At 48.5% G+C, this 11775-nt stretch overlaps 1 protein-coding gene across 1 annotated transcript in view; it reads left to right on the top strand.

Moving 5' to 3' along the window:
- The first annotated feature begins 1395 nt into the window (after positions 1-1395).
- The window catches only part of TRIM71 (tripartite motif containing 71), a 59705-nt gene continuing 49325 nt past the window's right edge, over positions 1396-11775 (top strand). Inside the window, exon 1 of the mRNA XM_083860801.1 lies at positions 1396-2619. Within this exon, the coding sequence (XP_083716927.1) occupies positions 1732-2619 (888 nt within the window). The 5' untranslated portion in view covers positions 1396-1731. The remainder of the gene's footprint in view (positions 2620-11775) is intronic.

Here is an 11775-nt window from a genome sequence, read left to right as displayed (position 1 = left end):
GAGCTTAAAAGGCTCCCGCACGCCGCGCCGCCCCAGTGCCGGCGGCCGCAGCGGGGCCGGAGCCAGCGCCGCCGCCAGCCCCGCGCCCCCCTCCCCTCCCCGGGGCCGCTCTGCACCCCGCCCGGCGGGGAAGGCGCCCGGCGCGATGGCTCTCCCCGGATCCCACGCCGCCCGGGACGGCGCTGCCGCATCAGTGAGTAATTCCTGCTAATTCACCCCCCGGGGCCGGTGGGCTCCGGCTCGGCAGATCGCGGGGGAGGCGGGCGTTTTGGTTTTCGCTGCTTTCCCCCCGCCGCCCCCCCCACCCTCCCCGCCTCTTCTTCGGGTTTTATATTATTTTTGTTTTCTCAATAAAACACCACGCGAAGAGGCGAGATGACAAAGGAAATGTGATCCTAGGCGCTGCAGGGGCTCAGAGCGAGAGAGAACCGGAGAGGAGGAGGAGGAGGAGGGGGCGAGCGTAGCGCTCTCGGATAGCATTGCACAGCGGCTCCAATTTGTGCGAGCGAATATAATACACCCCCCATGAATAATTCAGGGCAGCCGGCGGGGACCTGCCGCTGCTCCTCTGCCCGGCCGCCGCAGCCTGTGCGAGCCGCGCCGAGCCCGCGGCGCTGACCGCCCGAGCGCCGCTACCGCGTGTGCCGGGGCTGCTGCGGGCTCGGCGCTGCCTCCGCGCAAAGGGGAGCCCCGCGCAAAGGAAGGCGGCCGGGGCTCGGCGAGGCGAGAGGGGGGACTGCCCTTCTTGGCCGCCCTCGGAGCCCTTTTATTCTTCCCATCTCCTCCTCCGCGTCCCGCCAGCGTGAGTCTCTGCCGGTGGGGTGGGCACCAACGCCGCCCTCCATCCCCACCCCCCAGTCATGCGGTGGTGGAGCAGGCGTCGGCGGGGGAAGACTGGAGCCGGAGAAGTCTGCCTGGCCACTGTGTTTCAGTGCCTCTCTCTCTCCTAGAGCTGCTCTGGATTGCAAAAGTGGAGGGGGGAACTGAAACGAAATTTCCCCTTCCCCCCCGACAAGCACAGGTTTAAAGGAAAAGAGGAAAAAACCCGACGCCCCAAGAAGAAAGAGCGAAACTTGAGTTAAGCCCCTGCTGCCCCCCACCCGCCGGCCGAGAGGGACTTGCAGTGCCGCCCCGACCCGGTTCTGCGGCCGTGGGAACCGGAGCCGAGCCCCGGCGGACGGAGTTGGGTCCCCGCTGGATGCGGCGGGGATCGGGCGGTCGGCGCCCATGCACTTTCCGTTTAGGAAGAGGACGAGTAACCAAACCACGTTGTCAAACTGCTGACCCGAGGGGGAGATGAGAAGACTGTGTGAGGTATTGACCGATCGGGGAATCGATACAATTTGTCTAATGCAACGGGGTATCGGGATTAAGTACATGAGAGGGAAGAAAGGATCCATTTACTGAGGGAGAACGGGACAGCTACACCTTGATACCAAAAATACTCCCCCCTCCCCGCAGCGGCCATCCCGGCAGCAGCGCCCTACGAGGAGAGGACCCAGCTCCCCGCGGACCGCCGGATCGATGACACCGTATTTGCAAAACCGGCCCATCGATCCCACTTGGCAAAACGACTGATCGATGCCAGCTTGCTCGTAAGCTGCTTGCAGAACTACCTTCTCCCCGCGCCTCTGCTTTTCCGCCCACGCTTTTTAATTTTTTTTTTTTTTTTGAGGGAGGAGAGACACGTTTTTGCCCCCCCCCCCAATCAGGGAGTCGGGCCCATCGCAAATGGCTTCGTTTCCCGAGTCCGACTTCCAGATCTGCCCGCTGTGCAAGGAGATGTGCGGCTCGCCGGCTCCCCTCTCGTCCAACTCCTCCACCTCCTCGTCCTCCTCGCAGACCTCCAGCTCCTCCGGGGGCGGCGGCGGCTCCTCCTGCGGGGGCCCGGCGCGGCGGCTCCACGTCCTGCCCTGCCTGCACGCCTTCTGCCGCCAGTGCCTGGAGGCGCAGCGGCACCCCGGCTCCGCGGGGGACGCGCTCAAGCTGCGCTGCCCCATCTGCGACCAGAAGGTGGTGATCTCGGAGCCCTCGGGCATGGACGCGCTGCCCTCCTCCAACTTCCTCCTCAGCAACCTGCTGGACGTGGTGGTGGTGGCGGCCGCCGCCGACGAGCAGAAGAACGGCCGCGCCGCCGGGGCCGGGCCCGCCGCGGGCTCGGGCGGGGGCGGCGGCGGCAACAACCGGCACCACGGCCGCCCGCCGCCCGGGCCGCCCCGCACCGCCGGCTCCTCGCCCGCCGCCGCCGCCTCGGCCGCGCCGTCCTCCACGTCGTCCTCCTCCTCCTCCTCGGGCGGCGGCGGCGGCGGCTCGGCGGGGCTGCTGCTGCGGCGGCCCCACAGCCGGCAGGGCGAGCCCCGCTGCAGCTCCTGCGACGAGGGCAACGCCGCCAGCTCCCGCTGCCTGGACTGCCAGGAGCACCTGTGCGACAACTGCGTGCGGGCGCACCAGCGCGTCCGCCTCACCAAGGACCACTTCATCGAGCGCTTCGCCGCCGGCCCCGCCGCCGCCGGCCCCGCCGCGCCGCTCGCCCTCAGCCCGCCCTACCCCGCCTCGCCCTACAACATCCTCTCCGTCTTCCCCGACCGGGCCAGCTACTGCCAGCACCACGACGACGAGGTGAGCGCGGCGCGGGAGGAGGGAGGGAGGGAGGGAAGGAGGGAAGGGGCGGCCGCGCTCCCGCCCCCGGCCGGCGCCAGAGGGCCCCCGCCCCATCGCTCGCTGCTGCCGGGGGGCGGCGGGACCGGCCGCGGCGCTCCCGCGGGCCTGGGGACAGGGGGCAGGGCCACCCGGGCGGTGCGGGGCGCGGGAGGCGCTGGCACACCGGGGGAGGGCGTGCGGCGGCGGCTGGGGTCTCCCCGCTCCCGCCGGCCGCTCTCCGCGCCGCCGCCCGGGAGGAGGAGGAGGAGGAGCAGGAGGTGAGCCCGGGCCCCTCCGCGAGGTGCGGAACACGCTGTTCCCGCAGGCGGCCGGCGGAGCCCCGCTCTGCCCCTGGAGGGTTTGCAGCGGGGGCTTTGGGCTGCTGCGGGCGCTGCGCCCCTCACAGGGAGCTCGTCGGGCACGTACCCAGGGGTGGCGGGGCCGTGGAGATGCAAGAGAAAAAAGTTTGGGCCCCCGGAGTCCCGATGCTGAGTTAGACTGGTTTGCGGAGTCTGCTTTGCACAGCCGTGCTCGGCGTGTAACCAGCTGGAGAAAGAAAAACGAATAAATAGGGAAGGTGGATAACTGTGTTGAGAAAAGGACACCGTTTTGATTATTTAATTGTAAATAAATAAAAGCTAGGGAAAAAAAGTCAGCAGAGATACTCATGCTTGCATATGCCAGTTATATCTGCTGCTCTTGGTCAACATTTTGTCTCCTGTGGTGGGAAACATCTACTGATGCAAAACCAGGAACTTGCTCTATGTGGTGGTAATTTAAAACGCTCTGGCTTTGCAAGTTTTAATTCTAGCGACTCCTAGTATTGTTTCATAGATCTTAAAAGAGTCAGTAGCGTCTTTAAAATCTACTTGAAAGTGTCTTAAGTTTCATTGGGATTGTTTCTGGCTGTGATAGTTTGGAACTTGCTTTTTCGTTTGAAGCTGGAAAATGGCGATCCGCTGGCTTTCCCCTTTTGCTCTGGGGGTCAGCGCGGGGGGATTTTGCTGGAATTTTCCAGTAACCGGTGTTAAAAGTAGTTTCCTCCCAGGATGAAGTTGGACAGCACAACAAGGGGCTTCAGGGGAAAACCTGCCTGAGGACAGGGGTAGTGCAAGAGTTTCCTGTGGGATGCTTGCTGAAGTGATACATGAAGGCATTTAGCCTAGGGAAACGTGGTGATGCCTTTGTCTTCAATTTTCAGAAACACTTTTTCTATCTCCTAATGTTGTTACAGCTATGAAGTAATTCTAGAAAGGTCTGGCATTTTGTGTTTCTTCAAGTTGTTTGTGGCAGAGGACAGACCGTATGAATTCTGTGGAAAAAGAAAGATCTTAAAATGCCATTTGGGGGACATGAAGTGTGATTGAGAAACAATCAAGTTTTTAACAACAACAAAAAAAGCAACCCGGAAACGCTATGGCAACTATGGATTTTGTGGTATCTCAGTATCTCCCTAAGAGTGAGTGGGCTTCCTCAAGCACTTGTGTAATGCTGAATACTAGACTGAAATAAGGCATGATTTTCTTAAGACACTAGAAAAAGGCATCTTTCTGCATTCATTTTGGAGTGTAACTTTGGTCTTGTGGTACAGGCTAGAATGCTTCTAGTTTTTATGTTCTCAGTGGGGTGAAAGGTGTTTTTGAAGTGTGTAAAATAATACAATTGAGGGCTTTTGGCCATAGCATACAATATCCAGCTTCTAATGCAACATATTCTTCATCACTTAGTAAAAGAGTAGCTGGGACAGGAGCTCCAAGGTATTTTGTGGACTTGAAAGCTTAAACTGCAAAGGGAACAAAGGTATTCCAGCTTTGCTCAAACTGTACGGCTTTTCTAGAAGTAACTTCTGAAAAAGCTTCATTTATTTTACATAAATAATTTTGCTTCCAACAGTGTGCTCTGAAAAGAGTACCCCTCTTTGAAGGACTGGGTTTGGGTGTTCCTGTCTCCTGTAGACCTAGAAATTGTTTTAAAACAAATAAGTATTTTCAGGCCATCAGCTCCTGTTGAGAAAGGCTTTTATTCTACAAATTAATGATCTGCTACTGCTCTTGATTAGTGCGTTTTGGTGACTCCTTAATTCGGGTGTGCCTGATCAGTATTTGCCAATATCACTCAAGGGGAATTGTTTGGGAGAGACTGACCGTTTGGGACGGTTTGTCCTGTAAATCTTTATCACTTTGGCTAAAAATATGGGTGAGGTGTACGACTTTTTTTTTTCTGAGAAAGGATGGCTGCAAAACTGTGAGGGTTATTGCTTGTTTTAGAATGCTATTTACAGCCTCGTAAAAGGAACGATAATAGAAAGGCAGCCTTCCAGGAGAATACTTAGTGCATCACTTAACCACTTTGTTTGGCTAATAGTGTAAAAACAAACCTAAAATGCGAGGCAGGAATGGCAGCCTGAAACCTTAATGTGAGTAGTTAAAAACTCTTGTTCTGCTCAGTATGTGAGAAAAGCTGGTGAGCAGGGTATTTCCTTAGAGTAATTAATGCAGGTAAGATTTGGGCATAGACAGATCACATCTGCAACCTGCTGGAAGAGAAGTTCTCTTAAATACGGAGTTCTCCTTCCTTAGGACACATCCCTGTTAATAAGGAGTTTGACCCCATCCCTGAGGGTTTTCTGCACAAGAGTTGCTGGCTCCCTTATTTTGTGCTTCCTTGCCTAGAACATGATACTCCTGTCCTAATATTGCTACTCATTTGTTACCTTTCATCCTGTTCCTCTCTGCTCTTTCCACCCCTCCTTCTGGGAATCACTGTCCGTTCCCCATAATTTTCCCTCATTCCACCTCCGTTTTGAGACTCCCTCGAGTTAGAAGGGAAATAGCACCGTGGGTGGTTACTTACTGGGTGTTCCAAGTCTCAAAACAAGACTACACATACACGTTTGCCAGACAAGATCAGTGTAGTTGCTCATCCTCTTGATGCAGAAAAACGCAGATTTCAGTTCTTAACTGGGCTGTCTGGTGTAGTCTCTTTTTTTGTCAAGATGATTCTGGTCTCACTTGAGCTGTTGACTTCTGTTGTGTGTTATGAGTGTGTAACAGTCTCTGAAGCAGAAAATAATGACTGTTACAGCAGTGGCAAACTAATATTAAAGAGAGTGGAACCCTGAACAAGGGTGGCACTTGCAAGGTGGCAGTGCCTGCAGATACTACAGTGATGCATGAAAGAAAGTGAATAAAACTATTGTGGGGTAAGGGGGAAGCAAAAGCCAATTCTTTGTCATAGAGCTGCTGTTGAAATCCTGTCTGATTTACTACTGGGAACCTCATTGTCTGATGTAAAATTTTATCATGACAGCAGGGGAAATGCTTAAAAGTTTACCCATAATTAAATCAAATATCCTACCTGATATGTCAGTGTGTTCTTGATTGTTTCATCTCTGACTGAAAGAGCACCTCTGTTTTTCTTTTCTTGGAAGTATTAATAGGCTGTAAACTAAACCATGATCTTAAATGTTGGAACAGCTGTAGGACACTTGGCTTGTATTGATAAACTATCTGGATTCAAGTGAGTCTGCAGAAAGTGGAAAATGCCACAAGTTGCATGTTGAATAATTAGAGTTTCATTTATGCCAGAGGCTCAGCTCCTTGTGTTTTAATATACCACTTGATGAAGACAGTGGTGGATGGTCAAAACACTTCAATAGCAGACTTCTAACACTTTCTAGGGAAAGTGTGGAGTTGCTGAATTCAGTCAGCTTAATGGTGTGTGACCTTTCTAGTTCTCATATTGCTCTACAGATTCCATTTTAGAAGTGGTTCATGGACTACCAAAGCATACAAAACCCTGTAGCCCCACAGCTCCCTCCACTGCAAAAAATGTTTTTAAAGGGCTTTCTCTCCTTGCCCTTAGACACACTGTTCCTTCCTTTTCTTTGCATCAGGTCTGTCTTTGGTCAGGTTCTTGACTGATCAGATTAATTTACAAACTCTTTTAAGTTTTTTGCCGTATCAATGAATTGCAGTGGTTCATTGGGCTACTGGAGCATTTCGACAACTCGCTAAAATCAGATTGCTGTGTTGAGTTCTGGGGATGCATATATTCCTGGGTTTCTTATCTTTTTAGATTACAAATTAAATGCATTCCTTCTTACTGTTTTGCAGATTGTGAAAGATGCAATTTTTGGAGGATTGTACATGTATGGGGTAAAGCATTCAAGTGCATAGCTGTCAGCTGAACTGAAAGCTCCTTACCTGGTACCTTGGCTAAATTTGCTGATTGAATTTATATCTACGCTGCTCTAATGTAGGGTAAAGCTGTGGTTTCACAATAGGGAGCAAGCTGTCTTAACATCTCATGGCTACTCAGAGAACAGGGGATCTGCCTTCCTCCTCTGCTCTTGCCAGGCTTGGCTGTGTGCACCGAGGAGATGCTCCTGTGAGCCAGTTTAAAACTCACTTAACATTTCAGAAACTTCTCCTTTTGCTAGCACTGGTATAAGTTTATTTTAATTGCAAGCTGAACTGGTATGAGGAGAAAGGAGATATAGAGTGGTTAGACAGGAATGGTAGGTTAAAGGTGGTTGCTTTTGTGTAGTGGCTTTCCATACTGCCAAATGCTGAGCTTTGCTCCGTGGTGCTCCCAGTGCCATCCACCCACACATCCCGCCAAAGCCGCTGGCTGATGCTGAGGGAGGATGCCCAAGTTCCCAGTTCCAGTTCTGCATCTCTTGCTCAAGGATCATTTATATGCAACTGCAGTGTGTGGTACAGGCTCTTGCTATTTCTCTTGTAGTATTAAGGTTTTTGCTGCCTAACAAAAGGAGTGCATTCGCAGGCAGTGGTCTTAAAATGCAATACTTTGTGTTGCTGGTGTTGTGACTGCTTGAGCTTCATCTTAAAAGAAAAATGTGCACATGAGCTAGAGAAATCTATACTTTCAGTGTATGTAAGAAACTGCATATTGTTCTTCATACTCATGCAGCCTTCATTTATCATATTTACTGTGTCTTTTCTCTTCTGATATCAAGTGCACATACAGGTGCCCATCTGAAGACAATGCTTCAAATTAGGTTACTGACAGTTGTTTTCCTTTTTAACTTTTTCCTGGTAAAGAAAGCAGGGTAGTGAGTTATTTTGTTCATATGTGCTTTATGGAATGTGGATTTAACATCCTTAGGATGATAAGGAGTTGGAATAATCTTTTTTTCCACAATATTTTTTAACTTACAAATACTGTTCAGCTATCAGGTGTTAAACCTCTGGTATTACTCTGCCTTACCTTCCCTTTAGATGCCTCTTCCCCACCACATCTTTAGCTCCTGGCTCTTCCCTGCATGCAGAAGCCTTTATTTAACTCCTCTTTAGTAAGAGAATTAAAACTTTGGGTTTTAAACAGCTTTAATACCATACTGGACACAATCCAACCCCCCCCTGCTTTGCAGTGACTGGTGTTGAAATCTGCTCAGGATTTTAGGGTAAATACAGCAAAGTTGTCAGGTTTTTCTTTTGGTGATAATGATATTGTTACACTACTGACTTAATTAAACATGACTTCAGACAATTTCCAGTGAGTAAAAATTGGAAGAATCATAAATGCCTTGGATGTTCAGGCAACTTTCATGGATTGTTTTTACTTTGAGCATGTCTTTGAAAACCCCAAGAGTACTGTTGTGTGTAAGGGTATTAATGCTTGCAGGCTGCAGCATAGATCTGAGGTTAGAGTGACTTTTCTTGAGAACATACAACTGGAGATATGCACACAATAAATAGGCATGAAACTAGACTACTGTATACCCGTTTTTTTTTTTTTTTAAATTACGGTTTTGTTAGAACCAATGCCTTGAAGTGTATCTCATAACTGTGAGAGAAGGTCTACCTGAATTTTTGCTTCAATTTAGTGATGAAATCTTGCATCATGTGTAGCAGTTTCTCCTTTCAGCTAAATCTTCAGAGCATGTAAACACACTTGCTAGACCATGCTTCCTTAAAGGAAAACTACTTAGTTCCTCTGTTTTAAAGTCAAGGAGGTATCATTCCTCTTTCAATACTGTCTTGACCCAGTCTCTTCCTAGTTTTCCTCCCATACTCCCTTCCTTCCTGCAAAGCTGTTGGTGTCTTTCCATCAGACAAAGAATCACGATGTGTTGAGAGCACGGATCTTAAGCTGCACGAACAATGCACTGAATGCAAGACTAATGTTACCACAGATAAGATTTCACAGAAGGGGTTTATAGTCTTCAGCTGTAATCCACTTTCAGTAGAGCAGTTACAAATAAAATCTTGGATCATAATTATGTATTACATAATTTTTACTAATGTTTTTTACCTATCATTCCAAGTCTTTAATTGGAGTGTAGAAATACTGGATGAGAATGGGACTGGCTACTGCTTGGTAATCCAAATATTGGTTAATGTAATGAATGGATGTCCCCGATCCTACAATATATTAGGCATATTGACTTTGTTTCAGCTGTTCTCCTCATGAGCTCAGCTGCAGCTCCTTCCATGACTTGTTTTCTTCTTTCCCTGGCTGTGCTTGAAGAAGGGCTCTGTGGGTGGGATTGGATTGGTCCTCCTAACAAATTAGGCTTGTGCATCTCCAAATCAAGTCACAGAAATGGAACAAAAACATGTTAAGGAATTGGAGCAATACTATCTGCCAACTTCTACCTTGAGTACAAAAGCTTCTTTACTATGTTATGTCACCTCAGACATTATTTTATCTTTCCTCTTTGCTCTACCATCTTAAAGAAGAGGAATTGCATGTGGTTGAGACAGTAGTGTGCTTTTCTTAAGTTCTTTTGAGTCTCAGCTGCTTGTTTCTTTCTCTATCAACCCTCAACAAAATAAATTCTTTTCAGTTATAGAGTCCATAGCTGCTAATCTTTTTTAGCAACTAAAAATGTTGGCGAGCTTTGAATGCTCTAGTTGTATAGCATAGTGTGAAAAGGAATAAAACCCAGTACCCACGGATGAGGCTCATGAATATATGTTCTGTGTTGTTCAGGCATCTCAGATATGTGTGCAATACTGACACAAGAATTAATTCATAGTTACACGTTCAGCTCTTAAGAAATAAGAGCTCCATCCCTGTTATTTCACTTGAGTGTGTAATATGCATTGCTAAAACCCCAGATGGTGAACTTTTTGGATAGGATGATGACTAGTTAGCAGTTTCCTTCAAATGTGGTTGAAATATTTTTGAAGTGACTAAGACTTGAACTGGAAACTTCAAATGCTTATTGTTTTATGGGTCTATATGCTTTGTGCTATATGCCCCTGCACTGTTGCTGACTTGAAGAAAATGGAGTATCTTTCAGCAGCAGGGAGGTGACTTGAGGCAAGCTCTAAACTTGTTAGACTGGCAGTGGGTTCAAGTCACTTTTCAGAGTTGAGCACTTAAAATTCTGAGGATTGTGAGATATGCCTTGAATGCTACAGAGAAACCCCCCTCAGCTGAAGAAACGTGTGAATTGTCTTTAAACCCATTTCTGAAGTAGACAAATTAACCCCACAAAAGGTGACTGCTGCCACCTCAGCAGCTGTGTTTTACTCCTGTTTGTTACTACAGTATTATTTCTCCTAAGATCACACAAGCAATCACCAAGGTTGCTCTCACACCAGTGGTTTCCAGGGATGTGAGAATAGCAAATGCTCACCCTTGAATCTATGTTGTGGGGGAGAAGGGTGCTTTAGTGAGCTAAAGGTAATAGCTGAACTTGAGTTGCGTCGTTTCCCCTCTAATTTTGGTTAGTCTCTGTGCATAACCAAAGTATTTAAAGGTGTTCTGTGAAGTTTGCTGAACTTAATCTTTTTCAGTTGATTGCTTGTATTACATGCTCACCCCATATATTTTGTGGATAGCCAATGTTGTTATAAACTACCATCTGCTGTAAATATTTCCTTTTGCTAGCCATAGTATTGTGAATGTGCAGATCTATCAAATGCTGTGTTTGGCTGGATTAAAAGGCTAGCAAGGACCTGAAATTTAGCAATCAAACTTCAATGTGATTCTCAGAGGGTTGTGCTGGAGCTTGTTGCTGTAACATCCCCATATCCAATGTTGTCTTGGGTTTTGTGGATTCTGTTTGGATGTCTAGGTACTTGCTGTCTAGAGTGGCTGGCATATGCTAAAAAACTAATGTTATACAGCCTTTTGTTCAGCTGCTCGTGGTTAACAAAAGGCAAACTATTATTTAGGGTAAAATGTCAGCTTATCAAACTTCAAATCCTCCCCTTTTCCCTCCCCTTTCACTTCAGTGGTTCTTTTTACTCAGCTATTCACACGGTCAGACAGTTAAGTGTACAAAATAAAAATCTCTAGCCTTAAATATTGGGTGTGGGCAAAGCCTGAAAGCTTGTCTGCATTATGGATGCCCTTAAGCTTTGTAATCCAACCTAGTGCTGCATCAGGGACTAGAGAAATGCTGCTCTCTTGTGTCGGGGTTGTTGGTAGTGTGGAGCACCAGTGGGTGATTCAGTCCTGGTTGCCTGACAAGGTTACTCATTGCTGGTCTTCTGTAACCTTGAATAATGCCATCTCAGGCGGTGGAGGGTGTGAGAGCCATCAGGTAGCTCCTGGGGTCTTGCTGTGCTTTGGAAGTCAACTGTGTAGTTCCAGGATGTTTTAGTAAGTGCATGTGTGTGTGAGGCAGAGTGGTCTGTTACTTTGAGGAAGAACTTTCTCAGAGCACAGAAAGAAGGAGCAGCATGCCTCCTCCAAGCCTTCATTTTTTTTTCCCTTTAAAAGCAGTGCTGGTAAAGGGTTAAATTCCAGCCCCCTGCAGCACACCCCGCCCCCACCGCTATATATGGTGTGCCCAAAGGCACTGGAGATTTAATACATTGAAGTTGGAGCGTGAAGGGGGTCTGCAGCCTGCTAGACAAAGTCACTCAAATTTCAAGAATACTTGATCCATACAAGGATGTTACTTGAGAAAGGCATGGCTTCTCTGTTAAGAAACCGGTTGCCGAATGAGCTGGCTGAGTGTCCCAAACACAGCTTTTGTGGCTAGATGAGCAAATTGGAAACCAGATTTTCTTTAATTGATGACTGACTGATCAGCAAGCTAGCTAAAGCTGTTGTGAGAACCGACTGGCCTCCCTTCAGAGAAGTGGTTATTTGTAGGGGAAAATGAAAATTGTTGTTTCTTCCACTGAAGTGCTTGCAAATCGTGGACAC

This window comes from Zosterops lateralis, assembly GCF_965231275.1.
Source record: "Zosterops lateralis genome assembly, chromosome: 1".
In the NCBI taxonomy this organism is placed as follows: domain Eukaryota; kingdom Metazoa; phylum Chordata; class Aves; order Passeriformes; family Zosteropidae; genus Zosterops; species Zosterops lateralis.
This window is presented reverse-complemented; position numbering and strand designations above follow the sequence as displayed.